This window comes from Protopterus annectens, chromosome 9.part0 (genome assembly GCF_019279795.1).
Source record: "Protopterus annectens isolate FY-2018-M chromosome 9.part0, PAN1.0, whole genome shotgun sequence".
In the NCBI taxonomy this organism is placed as follows: Eukaryota; Metazoa; Chordata; order Ceratodontiformes; family Protopteridae; genus Protopterus; species Protopterus annectens.
In genome coordinates, this window is record NC_056743.1 from 611,790,526 (window position 1) to 611,812,972 (window position 22,447).

The window sequence follows — 22,447 nt, forward strand, 5'->3', positions numbered from 1 at the left end:
GTGGAGCATCAGGTGGAGTACAGTTGCCAAAATAGGCTATACATTTCCCTTCCCTTTCATCCCATGCAGCATTAATTTGAGAGTCAATTTCTGCCTCTTTGTAGCCTCTGTCTAAAAAGTCATGCTTGAGAGAGTCAAGTACTAAACCCAACTGAGTGTTATCATTGTGCAATCTCATTACTCTATAAATCTGCCCTTTTAGAACATTCCGGGTAACATACTTGGGATGCATGCTATTTTTGTGCAGGACGTTGTTCTTCCTAGTGGGTTTTCTGTAGACACTAGTTTACATATTATTAAGGTCTCCTTTACTGATCTTAACATCTAAGAATTCCAGTTCTACAGCAGAATATTACAGGTAAATTTTAAGAAACCAGTAGTGCCATGCAAGTAGTTGATAACCTCATTCAACAGTTCTGATGAGCCAAGCCAAAGTAAAAACATATCATCCACAAAACGTACATACCAAGCTATGTTCTCTTCATAAGCATTGTTATGTAACAGACAGGATTTCTCCCATTGCACTAATGCAAGGTTGGCATAGCTATTGGCACAGTAAGTGCCCATAACCACACCAACCTTCTGTAAGAAGAACTCATTCTCAAATACAAAAGCATTATTCTCAAGTACAAGCTCAAGTGATGTATAGAGCAAATTCACTTTCTCATTACTAAAACATCTCCTGTCATTTAAAAAAGCTCTGACATTCTCTACTCCCCAGTCATTGGGAATCACTGTAAATAGTGATTCTATGTCAAGTGTAACAAACAAATAATCATTAGACAAAGTAGATACTTTATCAAGCAGTTTAGATAAGGACTTAGTATCTTTTAGGACTGTGTCACATTCATCTAGAAGTGGATGTAAGTTTTTTTCAACAAAAATTGATAGTGGAATTCTGAAAAGAACGAAAGCTCAGAAGTGCGAAATTCAAAACCTCGCACACTGGAGATTATGAATTAGTGCTTCTGGTGTTTCGCTGTGGTTGTGGATTCAGGAAAGTGTTTATGTGTTAAGGGTTTTGGGTAGGGGCTATGGTGTGTGTTAGTGTGTTTTGTTGCTGTGATGTGTTTGTGCGAAGAGAATGTAGCTTGTGTGGTGGTGTTTTGTGTGTGTTTGTATATAGTGCAATCTCAGAGTTAGAATATTTAAGTGGGGGTATGTGGGTGGCACAGACCTATACATGGGGGGGCAGGGGGGCTTCCTCCTTTATTTTTAGGTAGTAAAGAGCTTGTGTGTTTGTGTGTGTGTGTGTGTGTGTGTGTGTGTGTGTGTGTGTGTGTGTGCGTGTGCGTGTGCGTGTGTGTGTGTGTGTGTGTGTGTGTGTGTGTGTGTGTGTGTGTGTGTGTGTGTGTGGAGTAGAAGTGCTAATTCAAAATCTCTGGTGTGCAAGATTTTGAATTTTGTGCTTCTGAGTTTTCGTTCTTTTTAGGTTTTGACTTTATACCCTCGAAATACTGAATTTCAATATTTCAGTATTGCGAGGATATAAAGTGAATCCTGCAAACAGATATCCACATGCTAAATACTGTCATGTTTAATTACCGCTTGAGATCTTAGAAATAAGGTTCCCTTATTTAAAGAAACCTTAGCATGGTCTTGAGGAAAGGAAAAAGGACAGTAATATGTTCTCCCCTGGTACCAGAAACTAATTACTACCTCATGCATGAATGAATTATGTATATGATATAACAGGCCAAAGCTATAAATACAGACAATATACTGTCTTACTATCGTATAAGTATGAAAAAACTGACTTATAGTTCAAAGTGGACAGTTTTTAATCTTTCAATTTGATTTGATGTTCGATATCCTGAAAAAGACTTACCTTCCATTCTTCATTTTCTAAATAATCATAAATTGAATGGCGAGATAACCAGAGTGTATCTATCCAAAATATATAAAATACTCTGGCATAATAAATACTGTGTCAAAAATAATAGCTCCCAACTGTGAACGTTCAGAATTAGGGACAAAGCAAAACTAATTATGGGAAAAGGGCTGCACATTAGGGATACTTGTACCTGCTGATGATATTAACTCAGAACTTGTTAAAAAATGTAAGTTGAAGAGGGACAGCAGAAATCTTTCAGTCAAAATTGAAGGTTTCCCATAAAATAGGGACAGTTGATCCTCATAAAATTACTTGCAAGTATTAACCACAACTGAGATTCCAACATCTTCAAAAACATCTGGTTCAGCTTCATTTTGAACGCTATTCTCTTGAATTTTTACTACATTTTTTAGCACTCCACATAGAACTAAAATTAAGAAAGTAAAAAAGAAAAAAAAAATACATAAAAGGTTGATATTGGCTGTTAGAACTGAAAATTCTTAATTGTGGCTGATTATGATTGCAGAGTTTAAAAACCTTTTGGGGAAAATAAATCAGTCTTTCCTACAAACCTTTTGGTTTGATCATTTTAGGGTTTCCAAACATTCATTGCTTATATATATATATATATATATATATATATATATATATATATATATATATATACATACATATATATGATAGATACATTATGGAAGAATACTGAGGAGTAAAAGGGTAAGTACAAATAATGGTCCACAAGAACAATGAAGTGCTAGTTAAGCACATTATTGGCTGCATACCTATGTAAAATGGCCAGACAATGTAGTGTAGTATGACACCCATCTATTACCCATAGTGGGTACTGAACACTTCCCTGAGAATGATAGCTCAGCCGTCCAGATACCTCATTAACCCAGAATGGCCTTAATTTGCAAATTTAAATGAGTATTTGTCACCTAATAACCACTCTGCTTTCAGCTATCTCCTCTATGAAAGTTAAAACTTTATGGAGTATAAAAAGTACAGTTTTGTACCTACCATAAATGTAGATGTCCGATAGGTATGCATCTGCAGTCATCACATATGGGTTGTCCTGCCTCAGGCAGCCCTTCGGTCGGCCGGATTCCAAAGTCTGGGTCCGGCGTCGGCTGATGTCGCCCCTTCCCCGACGTCAGAGCGCCTGGGGTATAAAAGCATCAGCCGACGCCATCTTCCTCAGTTTTTCTTGCCCCAGATGCCAGGTGCCCTCTAGGAAGGCTAAATTTGGAGAAATGCAATAAAAAATCCAAACATTTGCAAAAAAGTATATATATATATATATATATATATATATATATATAAAAACAAATACACCATAATAGATCCCCCCAGCTAGCTAATAGAGAGGTAAGCACCCTAGGAATACCACAGAGGGGAAGGAGGGTGGGTAAACCTGACTGCAGATGCATACCTATCGGACATCTACATTTGTGGTAGGTACAAAACTGTACTATGTCCTTCAAGGATGCATCTGCAGTCATCACATATGGGTAGAATACCATAGCCAATCTGGGGGTGGAGGAACTAGGAAAAGGATGGTGTAGCTAGGATACCCTGCAGGACAGCCGTAGCAAAGCCTGCTCTGGATCTGGAATATAAAGGTAAATTGTAATGCTTGGCAAAAGTATGCACGGAGCTCCATGTGGCAGCTTCTAAAATGTCCTTTGTAGCCACCCCTCTTAAGAAGGCTGTGGAGGTGGCTGTGGCTCTCGTAGAATGAGGTCTAATGTTAGCTGCTTCAGTCTTTCCATGAAATGAATAACAAAAACGAATGCAATTTCCTATCCATTTTGAAATAGTCTGTTTGGAAATTGCTTTTCCTTGAGTACCAGCAGCATATGCTACTAGCAGCTGGTCAGCTTTTCTGAAACCTTTAGTTCTGTCCAAGTAGTAGCGCAACTGTCTGTGAATGTCCAGGGTGTGCAGCAGTTTCTCCCCTTTGTTCTGTGGATTTGGGAAGAAGGTAGGTAAGTGAATGGCTTGATTCAATGAAACCCTGGATACCACCTTTGGCATAAAAGTAGGATTAGTTCTTAATGAAACTCTGTCCTGGTGAAAAATAATGAATGGCTGCACTGCCATCAGGGCCTGCAATTCCGAAACCCTTCTTGCTGAGGTTATTGCCAGAAGGAAGGCAGTCTTCCATGAAAGGTACTGTACATCTGCAGATGCTGCTGGTTCAAATGGAGGCAGTGTTAGTTTTTCCAACACGAAGTTAAGGTCCCAAGCAGGAAGAGGTGGTTTCCGAGGAGGTTTGATGTTTTTGATTCCTCTTAGAAACTGTCTTAGGAGAGGATGAGAAAAGACAGGTGGATCAGTATTGTAGTCTGCTGAAATTGCTGAAGCATGAATCTTAATAGAAGAGTAAGACAGACCATTGTGGAACATTTCTGCCAAATATTCCAGGATATGTGCCATGTTCATCACTGTTGCATCTAGGCCCTTTGTGGTGTTCCAGATGAGAAATCTTTTCCATTTTGCTGAATATGCCTTTCTTGTGCAAGGACGGCAAGCTTCCATAATAATATCCTTCACTCTCTGGGATAGCTTATCCTGAGGAGGAGTCAAGGTATTCTCCACGCTGTTAGTTGCAATGTTTTCAGTTTGGAATGTAGAGTTTTGTATCTGTGCTATGTCAGTAGAAGTGGCCATAGAGGCAGAGGCCATGGTTTCGTACGTGACATGCTCCTTAGCAGTGGGTACCAGTGCTGTCTTGGCCAGTCTGGAGCTATCAGAATCACTTTTGGCTGCTCGGACCTGATCTTTAGTAACACCTTGGTCATTAATGGGATAGGAGGAAATGCATACACTGTCAGATTTCTCCAGCTGAAAGAGAGGGCGTCCACTTTCCATGCTTGTGGGTGGTATGTCCTTGAGCAGAATTTCTTCAGTTGATGATTGTGGGGGGATGCAAATAGATCTATGTCCGGACTCCCCCAAGATTGTGTTATCTGTTGGAAGATGTCTGAGTGCAGCATCCATTCGTGTGCATCCATGATATTTCTGCTTAAGCTGTCCGCCAGTGTATTGTCTTTCCCTGGCACAAACTGAGCTTGTAGCTGTATATTGAGTTTCAAGGAAAGATCCCATAGATTCATTGCCAGTCTGCAAAGAGGGTAGGAATGGGTACCCCCTTGCTTGTTTATGTACCACATAACTGTGGTGTTGTCTGTCCTTATTAGTAGGTGGCCTTGATGCAGAAAGATTTTGAAGGCCTCGATTGCATGTATCACTGCTAGCATTTCTTTTTGATTTATGTGCATGCGTAGCTCCTTTCGTGACCACTGTCCTTGGATACCTCTGCCCTCCATGTGTGCTCCCCAACCTAGGTCTGAAGTGTCTGTTGTAATAGTTTGGGAGGTTTTTGGCTTTGTGAAGGGCAACCCTCTGTTGGACTGGCTGGCCTGAGCCCACCACAGAAATTCCTTGTGAAGACATGGAATGAGTGGGATTAACGTTTCCAAACTGTGACTGTGCTGAGTCCATAAACTCCTTAGGTACCACTGTAGCTTTCTCATATGTAGCCTTGCTTGTGGAATCAAAAGAATACAGGATGCCATGTAACCCAGGGCCTGCAGGATTTTCCTTGCAGTCAGCTGGGTTTGTCTTGTCAGATTCTTGAAGCAATCCGGTAGTTGACTTTGCTTTTCTTCTGTGAGATAAGCCATTTGGGTGGTTGTATCTAGATCCGCACCCAGAAAGGTTATTCTTTGGGATGGAACAAATCTTGATTTGTGCATGTTGACTGTATATCCCAAGGCCTGTAGAAGATTGATGGCATAATTTAAGTCCTTTATCAAAGTTTGTTGGTTGTCCGCTTGTATAAGGCAGTCGTCCAGATATGGGTAGATTTGAATCCCCTGGAGTCTGCAGTGTGCTATTACTGATGCCAGACATTTCGTGAATACTCTGGGTACAGTAGATAAGCCAAAGTGCAATGCTGAGAATTGATAATGCTCTGACCCTGCAAGAAATCTGAGGTATCTTCTGCAACTTTGTCTGATAGGGACATGCAGGTATGCCTCCTTGAGGTCTAGAGTAACCAGCCAAGACCCCTTGCCCAGCATGGGAAGGAGTTGCTGTAGAGTCAGCATTTTGAATTTTGGCACAATGAGATAAGTATTCAGTGCGGACAAGTCGAGAATTGGTCTCCATTGATGCTCTTTTCTTGGAACAAGGAATAGCCTGGAGTAAAATCCTTGGCCTTGTTCTGAAATAGGAACTTTTTCTATGGCTTTCATTTGTAGTAATTTTGAGATTTGTTTCAAAGCCTTTGCCCTTTGATTTGGTGGCAGACCTGGCATGCCTTTTCTTTTTGGCAATGTGTGGAAATGGAACCTGTATCCGTTGTCTATTATTTGGAGTGTCCATTTGTCTTTTGTAATGTTGTGCCAATTTCTTGAGAATAAAGAAAGCTTTCCACCCAAAGGTGCTTCTAATTGAGCCCTGGTTGCTGGAGTCAAAGCAAAGTCATTGAGTTTGTCCTTGTGCAGCAGTTGCAGGTCCTGAACTGCCTGTCTGGATTGGAGGTTGCCATTGACGGCCTCTGTAGGAGCCCCTAGCTTGCCCTCTACCCCTGGCACGCCTGTTCCTAACCCTTTGAAATCTTTCTGTGTCCGGAAAGGACCAATTCTTGGAAGGCCAGTTTTTGCTGAATCTAGGCGGTTGGACTTGAAGAAAATCCTTAACTGTTTGTACAGATTTTGCCTTTTCCTCAAATTTCTTTAGGACGTCTTGAGCAGTGGAACCAAATAACTTTGCTTTTCCAGTGGAGCATCCAAAAGCTTAGCTTTAACATGTTCTGGCAGAGATTGTTCCTTCAGCCAAGCATGCCTGCGTATGACAACACCTGTCATTGCTGACCTACATGAAGCTTCCAATGCATCATAACCACACTGCAAGAAGTGGTTGCTAACCTGCTGGGAGTTATGTACCAGATCCTGAAGGGATTTATGGTCAAGGGGTTCAGAAGAAGACAATTTCTTATGCATTTCTTGTAACAAATACTCTTGATACTGTATCATGTGAAATTGACAATTTAATGCCCTCATAGCAAGAGTGGCAGAAGTATACACTTTTTTACCCCATCTCTCTAATGCCCTGGACTCCTTTGCAGAAGGGAGTGGGTTCTTAGTAGTAACAGCTGCAACCCCTTTGGGGCCCTGTGAAATAGTTTCAGGGTCAGCAGAGTGGGCCTTATAAAGAAAATTATGTGTGTCCGGGACTCTGTAATACCTATCGGGCTTAACAGGGGCCGGAGGCAGAGTGTCAGGGGTCATACTAGAGTCAGAGTATACATCATCAATCACATTTAAAACAGGAGGAATAGCCAAAGGTCTATGCTGAGGTAAATGGAGAAAAGTTCTTAGTCTTTTCCTGGAATCAGAATATTCCTGACCCTGCCATTTGAAATGCTCTCTCATAGAGTGAAGGGTCTCCCCAAAGGAAAGCTCTTCAGGAGGGGAGGCCGAGGGAATAGATTCCTCTGCATCCGAATCCTCGTAGGCCGAATAAGCCTCCTCCTGGTAGTCTGAGTGATCCGAGGCAACAGAGGCCTCCTCTGAGGAAAGGGGATCAGGAGGATCCACCCTGGGCCTTTTGTCTAGAGGGGGTTGGGAGCCCCTGTCCAGATGAGGCTGAGAGCCCCTAATTAAGGAAATAAGGTCCTCTGCTAAAGTTAGAATCTGTGAACTAGAAGAAGGTCCCTGAGGAATAACTCTGGGAGGCATGGCTTTAGAGTGTTTTGCAGCTTTAGCCCTGGTGAAGGCCTTAATAGACATGGATGCAGGAGGCCTGGCTGCACCACGTGCTGGTGTAGCTTTGTCTAAAGGTATGGTGTCGGAAGATTCCAATACACCAGTTTCGGAAGGCAATTCTGTAACCGACTCGGTAGGAGCCTCCGGGGCCGAGGCTGTTGGTTGTAAAATTTCAGGGTTCAGAAGTTCCAAGGACTCGGTATCAGCCGAGACCAAGACACTCGCGGTAGGCCTAATCGCGGTTTCAGTCGAAACCGCGGCCTGCATGTGTCGGTCCTTGTCTTTCCGTTTCTTAATTAAATGTGATGTCGGGGTTTCCGACGGCATTTTGTAAGCAAAACTATCCCCAAAAAACTCTTCTGCGAACTCTGACCGACGTCTAAGAGTGCGTCGGTTGAAGGAAGTGCAGGCAGAACAGGCCGAGACGTCGTGGTCTGGGCCTAAGCAAGGCAGACAATAAGAGTGGAAATCCTTATGAGGTATTTGTTTCCCACAAGTTAAACAATTATTAACTTTTTCTGACATCGGCTGAGGCAAGAAAGAGTCCCCAACGGGGTACTTAGCTTTTGAAGTCTTCGGATAGCGAATTTACAGGAGCTGGCCGACCGGCACTTGCGAACTGCTTCTGCTTCGGGCACCATGTGGCAAGAAAGACTGAGGAAGATGGCGTCGGCTGACGCTTTTATACCCCAGGCGCTCTGATGTCGGGGAAGGGGTGACATCAGCCGACGCCGGACCCAGACTTTGGAATCCGGCCGACCGAAGGGCTGCCTGAGGCAGGACAACCCATATGTGATGACTGCAGATGCATCCTTGAAGGACATCAGGAATTCATCGGTGAACAGTTCCTTGCAAGGACACATTAGTTTTTGCCATTCTACCAAGTTCTCTTAAGAATACCATCTAATGAATACACAAAGTATGAAGTAGTAACAGAAAGAAAGGCATTTTATAAAAAAATATATACTTTGTTGTCTTTTACTTTTTTAAATTCTATTTTCAGAAATTATTTTCAGGATTTAATAATGCATGCTTTGAGTCATGGTACTGATATACCTTTAGAGAGATTCCTTTGATGAGGCTGATAAGGATCTTTAAATTCCTACCTTGAAAGCAGACTAAATAAAGTGATTTGTTGCAATCCATGTTCTGCCACACTGATGGCCACACTGATGATATGGTAGTACACATGTTGGTTTCCTGACCAGGGTGTTTAAGGTCCCATTGTGAGTACATGAACTGATCTCCATTGGACCAATGTAGAAGGTCAGTACTGTTTTTTCGATATAAGCCAATCCATGCAGCAGGGATATCTGTACCAGTTATCATGTTAATAATAAGCTTCATCTGCATCTTAGTCTGGATTGTTACTAGGTCTGTGTAATTGGTTCGACAGTACCCCTGAGACTCAGGCCAGGTCATGCCTTGCTTCATGAAAATATGATGACGGTACAAGAAAGACAGACAAAAATGGAGTACTGTAGAAAGAAACTTAAAATTAGGTAGTGCTTCTCTTAAAACACAATTAATTATAAGCAACTGGTATACCTGAAAACATCCACAGTTAGGTTACCTCCTGACAGTAAAAGAAGCACGTGGATACTGGCCATACCCAAAATATACTGAAGCTGAAAAGAATAAAATATGATGATTCTTTCCCCTTCTGAAATATAAAACAGAATGCAAATTAAAAAACAATTTCCATTATCCACTCTCCATTACATTATAGTATATCATGTTATAGAATTAATAAATTCATTAACAAACCAATTGTTCTATAAATCATTTTTTGTTTATCATACAGGATATCTTCAACTGAGTAAAGTTAGAGAACACTATAAATTTTACAAGTGTGATCTGGAATAACAAAAAAAAAAACTAAATGCTGAATTATGAGAATTCTGTTTGTCAGAGTAACAAAGTATTCATAAAGAGATAGCTATAAAGGAGACAGTCTAATGGAAATGTAATATGAAAAATCTTATAGTTCCTTCACTTTCAGAATCACATTCATTCATAAGTTTCAAAAACAAATTCCACTGTCTCATATATTGTGGGATTGTTATATAGTTTTTCTAGATGGAACAATTTCTTTGAATGATAACATATTTTCCTCTGATAGACATGTTAATAGCTGTAGGAAATAAGATATCCTTTTAATTTACACTAACCACTTCTGTGTCTAGCCTTCACATTTCTTCCTCACAAGAAAGGGAATTTAAGCTATATTTGCACCTGTTGGTATTATTTCTTATCTGATGTCCTTTGATAGTGATGAATTATTAATTTCCAGTCAGAACCCTAAAACATTCAAGGTATTTCTTTTTTACATCTACAACATACTGCTGTTGGAACATTTTTCACTGTTCTCAGTCATAACATTCCCCAAATAACAGATATAAAAATTCTTGTTTACACTGCATGGAGTACAGGTATTGTGCTAGATGATTATTCTGTAGTTTAACATCTCTCAGCCTCACATGTATAAAACTCAAAGCCACATTACTGTATACTAGGTACCAAAAAGAAGAGCAATAAAACTATCTACCTTAATGTGAAGAGTCTGTCCCTCAACACACTTTAGTGAAATTATTTCCTGTCTCCTCGCTGTAAGGTATTGAAGAGAAATGTTTAATAGAAAGCGTACAGCTGGAAAAAAAGGATGCAAATGACTACATGATGTAATGACTGTAAAATTAATGATCCATATTAAGCCACTGGTGAACAGAACACAGCTATCCTTAGTTTTAAAGAATATAGTTTATCTGCCCTGCTAATTCAATGTTTTTCTTCCCTTCATAGATTGTTTCAGATTTGCATTACAAATGAATGCCAAGCAGTAGGCTAAGTATCCGAGTCTCTATTTGAAAATGAGTTTGCATAATATAGTCTCCTTTTTCTGAAAACAGTGTTCTAAGATACTCGGCTGTTTTATCTGTCATGGGAAGGAAAATGCATGTTGAAGCCAATAAATCTTAGATGGGCTAGTAAGGTCCAGCTCACGGAATTGATGTGAATAATCCATATTATGAGGTCCTGGAACTTGGGGTCCAGGGCTGTCGGGGGATTTGCCTGAAACAAAGAATAACAAAAAATATTGGTTTTAGACATCAAAAGCCCAGAGCTTTTTCCTGGTTCTTTATTTATTTATATTGGTGTGTTGGTCACTGTGACTATATTCTGCCAAAATAAAGACATTAGGTACAAGAATGTAAATTTAAATAAAAGATACACCTAATTAGTTCAGCTAAAACAAATAAAGTATGAATAGTTTAAACTAACATACAGCTAGATATACATACTGGAATATATATTCTTTTGTAGTGTACTGTTTAACTATATCCAAGAAAGTGTATGTATACTTTTGATGTCAGATTAACAGAAAAGCTTATTCTTTAAAGTATGAAAGTGATCCACCCTTCCATCAACAACCGCTTTTTCTATTTTGTGCACTTTGGAGTACAGTAACAATCATCTAAAGCCAGTGCTCACACTACTAGGTGGCTGCCCCCTGGCAATCATATCAGAAAGCACGATTTTAAATGTAAAGTCTAGAGCTGGTGAAAGGCACTCAGGCTGGAATGAAGCCTAACATGGTGTCAAGTTATTATTTTGTAAAGTTAATAGTGTCACCCTTTAAATGACAATTAAAGATATATCACATGGTACAACTGATTTGAGAAGATTGGCTAAGTATTACTGAGTTCAGGTGACATGGTGAAATTAATTTGAGTGGATTGGTTAAGTATTAATGAGTTCAGATGAAGAAGAGGGCTCTGATCAAGCTGAGAAAATAGGGAACCCATGGAAGTTTTCTGGTGCTTAGATCATGTTTCAAATACACTTATTCCAACTCTCTGTGCATTAGTCAAATTATATATTTCTCTACACTGAATGGCACAGATTCTGTGATGGAAAATCCCATCTGTGATTCCCAGTAGCTCTCCACTGTGTTTAGACAAGGATTTTTTAGTGATACCGTTATAGATCAGCTTGGAGTTTTTCTGGTGAATCAAGGCTACAGACCCAAGGCTGCCTAACAGAAGCTCACCCAGAGTATCATAAACCACTAAGATAAAGTATGAAACAAAAAGCCATCAATCAGTCAGAAAATAAAATGGCATCAAACTGATTCCTAGGGCATATATGAAGGTAGATATCACCTCACAAATGAAGAAACAGAGGAATATTAATTTTGAGCATACCATGATGTGAAAGTTTAAGTTATTATGAAAGATTAAAATATCTGCACTTGTGCAGTGTCTCATATATAAAATTAACAGGAGACTTCAGTTATATAGGGCATTTATAGACAACTACTTCTGGGAATGTCTGGTGGTATTACAGAGTAGGGGGCTCATTATACAACATATACATGAAATTATATATGAATGAAAGATGTACTAAATCATTCTCAGAGATTGTTGCTGATGCCTGGAACAGACTAACAAATTATATTACAGCAATAACTTGTCTAGCTATGTTTAAGAACAACTAAGACACATGTTACTGGAATGACTGTTTTGCTATATTGGCAGGCTAGAACACATTATTTCCCATGACTGAAATATGTATATGTATATATGAATGTATACTTTAAGGTTAAGCATTCAAAAAACATCACTGTACTACACACATGGGCTGATGGTATAGCAGAGGCTCAACAGAACACTGAAATGCATGTTAGGAAAGGTATGTGATGCAGATGGTTAGAACAGGGAACACTTGTTTCTTTACCTACTGTTTGTGATAAGAGTGGTAACACAAGCTTCAACTGGATTTACATAGTTTGGACTAGAGTAGCAAGAATCTCAGAAGTATGCTTGACATCAGTACTGAGATTATGGAAGAAAAAGAAGGAAAAACTGTATCTTTTGAAAGTGTGATAGAGTATTACGTTAAGTTACAGGATCATCCAAAGCTGATCATGTACATATGCTCATAGTAAATGAGTTCATGAAGAAAGTCCAATAGGTGCAACAGTAAGTTTGGAATAAGACTTAGAGAGTCTAACCCGGGCATCGGGTATTAGTATTCGTTTTTGGGCTTCCATGGAGAACACATTTCTGACCAAGTATCAAGGGCTGTTTGGAGTTACTGAAAGGCAAAATGCAGTGAATCAAGGTAAGACAACAAGGAAAGAGAAAAAACAAATAGTTCACATAACTGTATTAAAGTAATGGAAAGATTTGGAAAGTTAACTGAAATTCGTACAGAAAATTACAGAAGTTTGTTCTGAAGTACACTCAAAACAGTCTTTGTCACTAGTACATAAGCAGAAAAATAAAATGTATTTATTTTTATTTATTTTATTTATTTGACATTTCTTTGCCAGGAAAGTCCAATTGGGCAGATACCCATTTTCAGCAGAGGTCCGGGGAGAAAAGCTCCACAATAACAGTACAAAAAAGTTACATAGATATGGTACAAAGAAAGAGACATCAGTTACATAACAACAAATAATATAGTTTAACAAAGCAGTGGTACATAGATACAATGTAGTTTCACTTGTATATAGAGATTCAAAGTTTAGCAAAGCAGGAAGATGTGAATGCATTGTAGTTTTCCTTGTATTTAGATGTTTTCACATTTCTATTGATATTTCTATTGAAAAATAAAGAAGGGAGAGAGAAATTGACTAACAAAGCATAACACAGAGATAACATCTGAAGGTTAGTCTGGAACCATATTGACTACCACAGTCATGAAGGCAGTTAGGAAAAAATAAATTCAAAGCATGTTGAATTTATGAGCAATCGAATAGTCATAGAGTTAAGACAGAAGTCATATAGTGCTAGTTAGTTACTAAACCTGCTGGGACTATCACTTACTGTAACAAATTTAGAAAACTGAATAGCATTTTATAGGTTCATAGGTGTGTACTAGGCTAATGGCCCTGGAGCCTTTACAAGCCTAGCCCATAGAAGTGCCCTGACATTGTGCAGCACGATTTTAGTTCCCAGTGCCTCTATCAAGTAAAGCCACTGGAGTGATCCCTGGGGTGAAATTTCAAGGTTTGATACCTATCTTTTGCCCTGAGGAAAAGGAAATTGCTTAACAATACCCATCTTGCTAAAGGTTATTGTCGGTTCCCCTCTGATTATCTTTATCTCCCCCGATGATCAATTTCACTCTGACCATTTAGTCCACAGATCTCTAGCCCCCTTTTAAAAAGACTCAGATAAATTACTGCAGCCTCATGCATAGATGACTTGTTGATTAATTCAGTGGACTGTCAGTCTCACATATCAAACAATGCAGGTTGTGTTAGAATCAATGAGAGGCAGGCTTCACTGCGAATACAAAGAAAAAGTAAATGAGAAATGGTAATGGCCAGGTATCTGGGAGATCTTACAGGAAGGGAGAAGTAGGACCACAACTGGAATAAAACCAGGTGTCATAAAAGATGGCTTATATCTTCCACTAAAAGATAAGTGATGTTTTTTTCTTGAAAAGTTGAGTACTATAGGAAATTTTAACTTAATTTTGCAACTATTGTCTGTCTCTTAACAGATGTCATGAAATGGAATGCATCAAAGAACAATGTTGAGGCTCTTAGATAATTTAGTGTACTGAAAAGACTGCTATATTCAAAGCCAGTATTAGTGACTCCTGGCTTGACAAAGACATTTGCTATATATTATCGCATCAGTAGTAAGCTTGGGAGTAGTATTTCACATCATATTCAAGTGATGAGCTCAGTATGCATGACTTTAGTAAAAGGATGAGCAATGTGGAAAAATTAGACATTCATCCATCAACAGGAAATCTTTGGCTGTGAACTGAGCCTTTTATTTGTTTAATTACCGATTAGGTAAAACCTTTAACTTAGTGACAAATCATGTCCCATTACAATGGCTAAATAAACAGCAAAACAAGAATACAAAATTGCACAGCTGGACACTATCCCTCCAACCCTTCCAGTGTACTGTCAACCACAGACTTTGACTGACTGCTTATGAGTTGTCTAGGTCATATAGCTCATCTGTATGAGTCCAAAAACTGATGCTTTTTTGATGGGGAGGTAGAAACACTGAGAATCATTAAATCAGTTTTTGCATGTCAGTACATACTTCAGGCAGTCAAACAAATGCTTAATACTGTGTCAGTCGCAAAAGTAAAAGAAATGTTCCCCATTTTTAAAAGATTCATAGATTGTTACTCTGCTAATGGCCTGGGGGGGGGGCTTCCTAAGCCTATCCAAGTTTTCCCAAAAGAATAATGATGTCCTCTATCCAAATAGGATATTAACAGTCAGGCATTTATAAGCTACATCTGTCCGTAAGGGGCATGGGTGCCAGGCCCATTGTAAAATTCCTATTCCTCATTCACAGGTCTAACTTGTGCTTAAACTGGGTAATAGATGAACTTGGCTTCATATGGATGGGAGGCCTGTTCCATAGGACAAGCAGTCTCTGGGACACATATCTGTTTCTCCATATGTTCTGTTTATGTCAGAGACAAAATTCAAGACCCTAGACCCTGTATCTCTGGTACTCTTTTTCTTATGAATATATATATGGGATTCATAAGTGTGGGGTTTACAGATGCCTTGTAAGCCAGGTATAGATCACCCCTCAGCAATCTATAGGAGACTGAATAGAGGGAAAGGGCTTTAAGATGCGCTTTGCATAAGTCTGCTTTGTTATGCCTTGTATTCTTTTTGTAAGGAACCTCTGAGTTCACTCTAGTTGCTGCATATGCCTGGTCAGGTACATACCAAAAGGAGCATTGTAGTCTATGATTGTTTTGATAAGGGTGAAGTACAGTGGGATAATGACCTCTTTGGACCTAGAATCCATGCCCTTACTTAGAATTGGCACAACATAAAAGATTAATTAAAAAAAAAAAAAGTATCGCCAGACACATTTTGTCTAAAGAGTGATATTGTTAGGAAGGTGTTCTTTGACGGTAATGTGTAGGGGTAAGTTTAGATGCAAAGGTATGGTTAGTTTGAGCTTACATAAGTAAGGATGGACAGTGAAGATTCTTGTACAGTTCGGTTAATATAACTAATTATGTAATTAAATGGTGTATAGAAGACAGGACCGCAGCCTTACTAAACCAGATAAGTTGTCCTTTCTTGGATAAGATTAGGTACCCAAAACATCAGTTCTGAACTGGTCTGGATCAGTTTTGGATGGTGTACTGCAATAAAGGAAGTGATGGTGTGGATGATTTGTGAGAAACCCTGGACAATTTCCTAATGAAATTAATCCAGAGGAGGCTAAAGAGAAGATAATTTACCCGGAAATAACTTGTACTTTATGCCTTGTACAAAATTCATATTTTTTGCCAATGCCAACAGAAATTCTAGGTCTGTTTTGAAAATAACTGCTAACCATGTTTGTAGGATTCTGTGACTTTAGAAAAAAGGTTACTATGCATGTTTTTCTTTTGTCTAGAAAGTTATTTTGTTACATTTGTCAGTGTGCAATAATGAGAGTGCACTATTGCATTTTGGCTTGTCATTAAATAAAATGGCATATTTCTATTAATCTTTGGACCTTAGTACATTAATTCATCCTACTGGTGGAGCTTGCATGATGTACCTTTTATGATAAATGTTGTGACATTTACAGTTTCATTGCCTGCATGGATTCAAACTGTTTCATGAAATTACCCCCAACTGTAAAGAAAGCATCCCTGTGTTGTGTTAACTGGCCAGTCCTATTGTACGCACTGTGAGCCTTATTGAACAAATTGCACACATATTGTTCCCACTTAAATGCCAAGGTTATCACAGTCAAGCAGCTTTTGCCAACAATAGCCACATCAGTTAATCATATGGTGTCCATTGCTAAAGCTCTAACAATTGCAAAAACATTTCCTCATAAAAGAAACTGACTATATTAGAATACATTAAAGCATACCTTATGTCCTTTGAGTGGTATTCAAACCAGGAGGGATATGGCCAGAGAATTCTTTCACATCTGCTTACTGAGAAACTTTTAAAATCTTTTGTAGTAGCCCTATGAGAAAGTAAAGAATGCATTATTAGCTCAAGCTCATGCTATCAAGACAGAAAGTTGAGAGTTTAATAGCAGGACATTTTCTCCTAACAAAATGGTAAGCTCTCAGCTCTGCAGTATAAAACATATGCTTAAATCATTGCTAGATTTTAAGATTCAATGTACTAAAAGTAAAATGATAGAAATGCTATATATTGATAATTTCAAAAAAAGGCTTTGCCTACACATTTAACAAATTAGATGTGTTAAACTGACCCAAGGTTGTTGAAAATGTTGTACTTGAATAGAGAGACTGTTATATAATAAAACCAAGAAGTCTACCTACAATTAACCATGTGTCAAATTTTGGTAACCAACAGTTATCTATTGTATGCATACTTTATTTGGGAAAGAAGCCAGATAGCTAGGTTTCCACTCATAATGACCAGCGGAAGACCTGCTACTAATGATGTTGTACCTTTTGAGTTTGATGAATTCTCTGTAAGAATAAAATATTCAGACTTTTGTTATTGTGTTACGGTAAAGTTAATGAAATGTAATTTCTTAATTGACTGCAGAGAGGTTTAGGGATTACTACATTCAGTAATTATGGCCACACTTAGTAAGTCACAGCTTGTCTGTAGAAAAACAACATTCTTACTAAAACAGTTATAGTAGTTTACATTCTCAAATATAGAAACCAGTATCCCATTACCCAAGTAAATACACAAAGTGTATTTTAGAAGATAGCTCATTCTGTTACTGTAGTTCCCATATTTTCTCTGCACAATGTAGATGACCTGCCTAGAGCTCATAACCAATCGAGTAGGCATGAAACAAAGGTCTCCAGTCTGAAGGGTCAGAGTAACATAGTACAGGAGTTCTCAGTGAGTGTTGTGCCAAAATGAAATAAAACTGACATAAAAGAATGCAAGTATTGCTGCTGCTATTATTTTATAAAAGTGGTTGTGACAAATATTATAAATAAACTTTTTACTTTAAATAGCACTATCCCTTTAAGAAAGGCATGTAGCATTCTGTATTAAAGAAAGGGCAAAAAGATTTTCGGTTAATGAACCCAATTGGCCATCTCAAAATCATTGACCCTTCCTGGAGGGGGATTCTGTACTCAGAGCAGCGTCTGGCTGAGGTACTGTAGAGTAATGAGAGACAGATGAAAAAACAGAAGGAATGTATAACTGTTTACTTCAAAAAAAAAAAAAAGCCAGAAGACAGACAGCTGCTGACAAGCTCACAAATACTGGCTAAGAGTGAGACAGCATGAGAGAGAGAGATTGTTTTTCTGCTGTGTGGAACTATGCTAAATGTGCTATAAGTTGTTTTTTTTTTTCAGTTCACCTGGGAAAAGCCTGTATTTTAATTTTCTGTTTGTGTTCAGTAGATCCATATGATTATTTTGGAAATGCCTGCATTATTTTCTGTTTGTGAACAGTAAAAAATACATTATTTTTATTGGTGGTATCTGCAGCATTTTATATTCTATGATGCAAATCGATGGAAAGCAATCTCTAACTGGAGTCAGCTTTGTGGTGTACAAATCCTGTTAATAAATAAATGAACATGAGAAAAGAAATACAGATCACCCCCAACACAATCTCCATTGGACTCTGTCTCTTGTAAGGCGCATGTCTCATTTTTCCAGATGCACAAGTAATAACACATAAAGCTGTCTAGAATGGCAGTAAATGCTTTATATATAGCATACTCGGGACACACTTCTCCTTTTGACCACATCAGCACCAACATCAATAAGTCTGTGTGAACCCTCTGCTGAGCTGTCAGGATCTATGACAATGGACAGGAATCACTCAGTTTCAATGAGTGGTGGTTCAGTAGCAGGACCCCCCCCATAGACATTTGTTCCCATGTTATCACAGTTGTCCTCCTCCATGCCATTGTAATCACATTAGTGGCATGGTGCTGCACCCAATTGTAGTTTTGGCATAATTGCCAACTGCATTTATGCCTGCGACCACCTGCTGCCATATGCTTTTTCTGGCAGACATGTCAGTTCTGCTTCTGTCAAGCAGGATGGGTCCATGGCAGCATAAGGCTTCAATGATAATCTCATTCTCTGCATCAGTGAATGCTGGCTTGTGTGGAACAGATGATCTGGGTGTTATAATCCTATATGATATGATATGAAACAGAAAAAAGACAAAACAATGTTGGAGCACATACAGAAATCCTTCTCCTCAAATAAAATCTGTGCAGCCATCCTCAACACAATACAATCAACCAAATAATGGTCATTTTGGACTACACACAAGCTAAGGGAGTGCCCCCCCCCCAAAAAAAAGAAAAATTGTTACACATTAGCATTGCATTCATTCTGCTAACTGTTCTGTAATAAGGACAGCAGTTGTGTAACTGACTACTGGATGGATGTATTCTCAATAACTAGGTAAAAATCCAAAGCCAGAATGCCCAGACAATTTCCTTTGGTTTCTCTACTCTTGTGGAAGTCGCCACAGGACATCTCATAAGCCTAACCTCTGTTAGCTACACATGCAAAGCCCTTTGAAGGTGCTAATAAAGACAATACACTTATCTGCAGTAATCTCCGAAATTCTAAGAGCAAATTGTAAAATAATACTGTGATGTAACCATACCATTTATTGACAAACTTGAGAAGCACATATCTGCAGTATACCAACAAGGAATGAAAAAAATGCATACAGATACATTTTTCTATTGTATAATGAAATACATTCCAAATATGAAAATGCAAGCAGCTTTTGAAGAAGATAAGCATACCTTATGAAATAATGCAGTAATTTGTAGAAAAATATCCTGCAAGTAAATAGCAGTAGCAATAACAGTCTGTCTCTATCTAATCAGTCTCCACTCCTTCCACTTCCATAGCTACTCTATTACCTTTATATAGTGCCGATTCAGCCTTCTGAGGTGTTAAATCATTCATATTCATAAATACCAAAAATATCACTTGGTATATTGGAGATAAACTTCATGTAAGCAGCTACACGATTGTATACTCACACCCTAGGACTACAGTGAGGATCAATGACAACTGTTAGCTGCTAATGGCTTGCAATTGTTAATGATTACTCTGACTACAACAGACAGTACTGAAGAGACTCAGCTATGAATGAACATACCTCTCAACTTGTTAGTGCAAGAAATCTGGACAAAGCCTAAAATAATGGGGGGTACAGGCCCAAAAATAGGGACAGATTTTAAATATTGTTCTTATAAAATTAGAAATGTAATAAAATAAGAAGTATTGTATTAGCAAGCATTTTCAGAAGGATATAAAGCCTGTAACTCAAATGTATGTCATTTTTTAGGGACTTCAATCCTCAATGTTTTGCCAGAAAACTACAAATTTTATGAGCAGCAGACCAAATGTGCAAGGCAGAAATGTGGGTATTCTGGGAAAATCTTGACAGTTGGGAGGTATGCCATGAAGTATGCATATCCTTCAGAGCAAACATAAAAATAAAAAAGTTGAAGCACCTTGAGAGCTATGAGAACAACCTTAACATTGATGTTCTTGTAATAATAACACACTCTCCATCCTCTGCTTAAAAATCTTTCTGAAATGCTGATCAGCTATATTCCACATTGAAACAAACATACAAATAATTGCCCATGACACTGCATTTCTGTTATTTAAGGTGAGAGAAAATAGAGCAAATAGCTGGCATTATTGACAGCCTTACATCTAGACATGTTCAAGCAAATGAGGAAAGAACATTTTTTAATCTTTCTACTGCTGGACTTGTAATTTCATGTCTTCTAAGTCAGATTTGTATGGTATGTGCATTTTCTGATTATTACTCAAAGCCCGAGTTGGTGGCAAAGAGGGATAAGAAACACAACACAGTGTGTGCTGTTATTGCACTGAATTGAGAGTTTGAAATCCAGATAGTGTGCTGTGTGAGAGAGTTAATGTATATTTCCTGAATGTATAGTGAGGTTGTAACTCATACAGATCTAGGAGTGACACAATCTGAATTTTCATTATTAATCCCAGATATTTGTTACTACCGATAACTTTTTTTCTTTTATTGTATTCAGCTTACTTTGGCAAAGTACACTTTGGTCTGGCAGCATTTCATGGCAGTGTACGAGAGTTCACTGCCCGGGGTACACACTGAGAAATTAAATTTGGGGTGCCATCATTAGTGCATTTTAGAGTGGCACAGGTGCACTTTACTGCACCAGTCTGACCAGCAATAAGAGAAGAAATTCTATATCTTCTCTAAATATCATTGTAGCACACAGGGTAAATGATATGAGTTTAAGTATAAGGATGCAGGGGTTGAATCCAGCTTGAAGCTGTCTGCAGCAGATGTGAAAATGAAATATATGCCTTTTTAATGGAATAACTGTTGATGAATGGAAATGCAAGTCATATTTGTTCTCATGTTTTGTGGTGTGCAATATAAATTGTTATACTTTTTATTTGCCTTTGTGAATTTCACGCTACTTAGCAGAGTGACACAGGGCTCACTGGTGAAGGAAAAAGTGATCAATTTAATTTCAACAATCTCTGTTAGTGCAAACACTTTTGTCACCACTGTGTGGTATTTGTAATGAATGAGGTGCAGATGACATATACCTCTCTCTGTGGCACAAGTTGTAAATGCAGTGACTTTTGACCCATAACAGATTTGCACTGCAGTGCAAATCCATACTGTGTGATTGGAATGTTGAAATTATTACTCAAGATTTATGATTTACTTTTATTACAATTTTGTATGCTGCTTTTTTTTCTGTTTCTTGCCTTCTGCACTTGCTCACTGCTGAGCTGCTCACAATTAAGCTTACCTGCCTAAGGAAAAAGTAAAAAAAAGTTATTTGAGGAGTCTTCTGTAGTGCAAACAGGCTTAGGTGTGATGCATGTACATGAGCACTCTGGACAGTACTGAGTGCATTTTTTTTTACAAAAGCTGCCATAATGCCATTATCACACTTTAATTAGGAAGACAGCACTACATACAAATGGCTATCATAAATATGTTGATTGCAAGAAATGTATCTATAATGCTTTGATACCTACACTTTTCTAGGTAGTGTAGTTCTTCAGTGACTTACTTATGAAACCCATTTGATTGTGTGTGTAATTAAGAATGTCACTTATGAAAACTACCCTTTTCTACTCGTAGTATCCTATGCCTTCACCAATACAATCTGTTACCATATTTCATGACCTCTAGAATATTAATAATCATTATGATAAACATCTATTATGTAAAGAATGCTACATCTTCCTATTATCAGGCTTGAACACTATGACTTTATTATGTCTGTTAAATTCTCATGTGTTGTTTTCATATGTGTGCTTGAATGTTATGACTTTATAATGTCTGTCTAGTTTTTCATTCTGTTAACCACATGCATCTGGAGCTTTTCTCCATGGGCATCTGCTAAAAATAGGTACCTTATGACCCCAGTCGGACTTTCCTGGTAAACAAATACCAAGTAAATAAATAAAATAAACTGAGGTTATGGATTACCTGTGAAATGAAGGATTTAGTGTAGAAAATCTAATTCAGATAACACCACAGCAGGATAGAGCAATGGATCCCCAAATTAAGGAGAAACCAGTAGAGAGGGAAACATCTGACCAGTTGCCATATGACGATACTTTGGAGCCTTCCATACAAACCCAGTATAAAAGTTTAGTTGGAGTTGCACACCAATGGAAGGAACAGGAAACTGTGGCACCTCTGACACAGTCAATGTTGTGGAGTGATAGGCCATTGAGTTCCCACATGTAAGAGCAACAGATGACACAGGATGAAACTGAAAAAAAAATGCAGCATGGTAAGATGTTCTGGAGCTTTCTGTAGAATGCCTGAAGGAAATGGAGAACAAAAAATGTGCCCTCAGTTTAG

The 22,447-nt window shown here is 38.4% G+C and overlaps 1 protein-coding gene across 1 annotated transcript in view; it reads right to left on the bottom strand.

Annotated features, from left to right (window-relative positions):
- Nucleotides 1–16,572, bottom strand: part of LOC122810548 (macrophage mannose receptor 1-like) — a 195,771-nt gene extending 179,199 nt beyond the window's left edge. Inside the window, exons 1-3 of the mRNA XM_044082130.1 lie at nucleotides 16,485–16,572; nucleotides 9,185–9,274; nucleotides 8,718–9,089 (exon numbers count right to left, since the gene is read on the bottom strand). Coding sequence (XP_043938065.1) covers nucleotides 8,718–9,089; nucleotides 9,185–9,221 — 409 coding nt within the window. The 5' untranslated portion in view covers nucleotides 9,222–9,274; nucleotides 16,485–16,572. The remainder of the gene's footprint in view (nucleotides 1–8,717; nucleotides 9,090–9,184; nucleotides 9,275–16,484) is intronic.
- Between the last annotated feature and the right edge of the window lie 5,875 nt (nucleotides 16,573–22,447).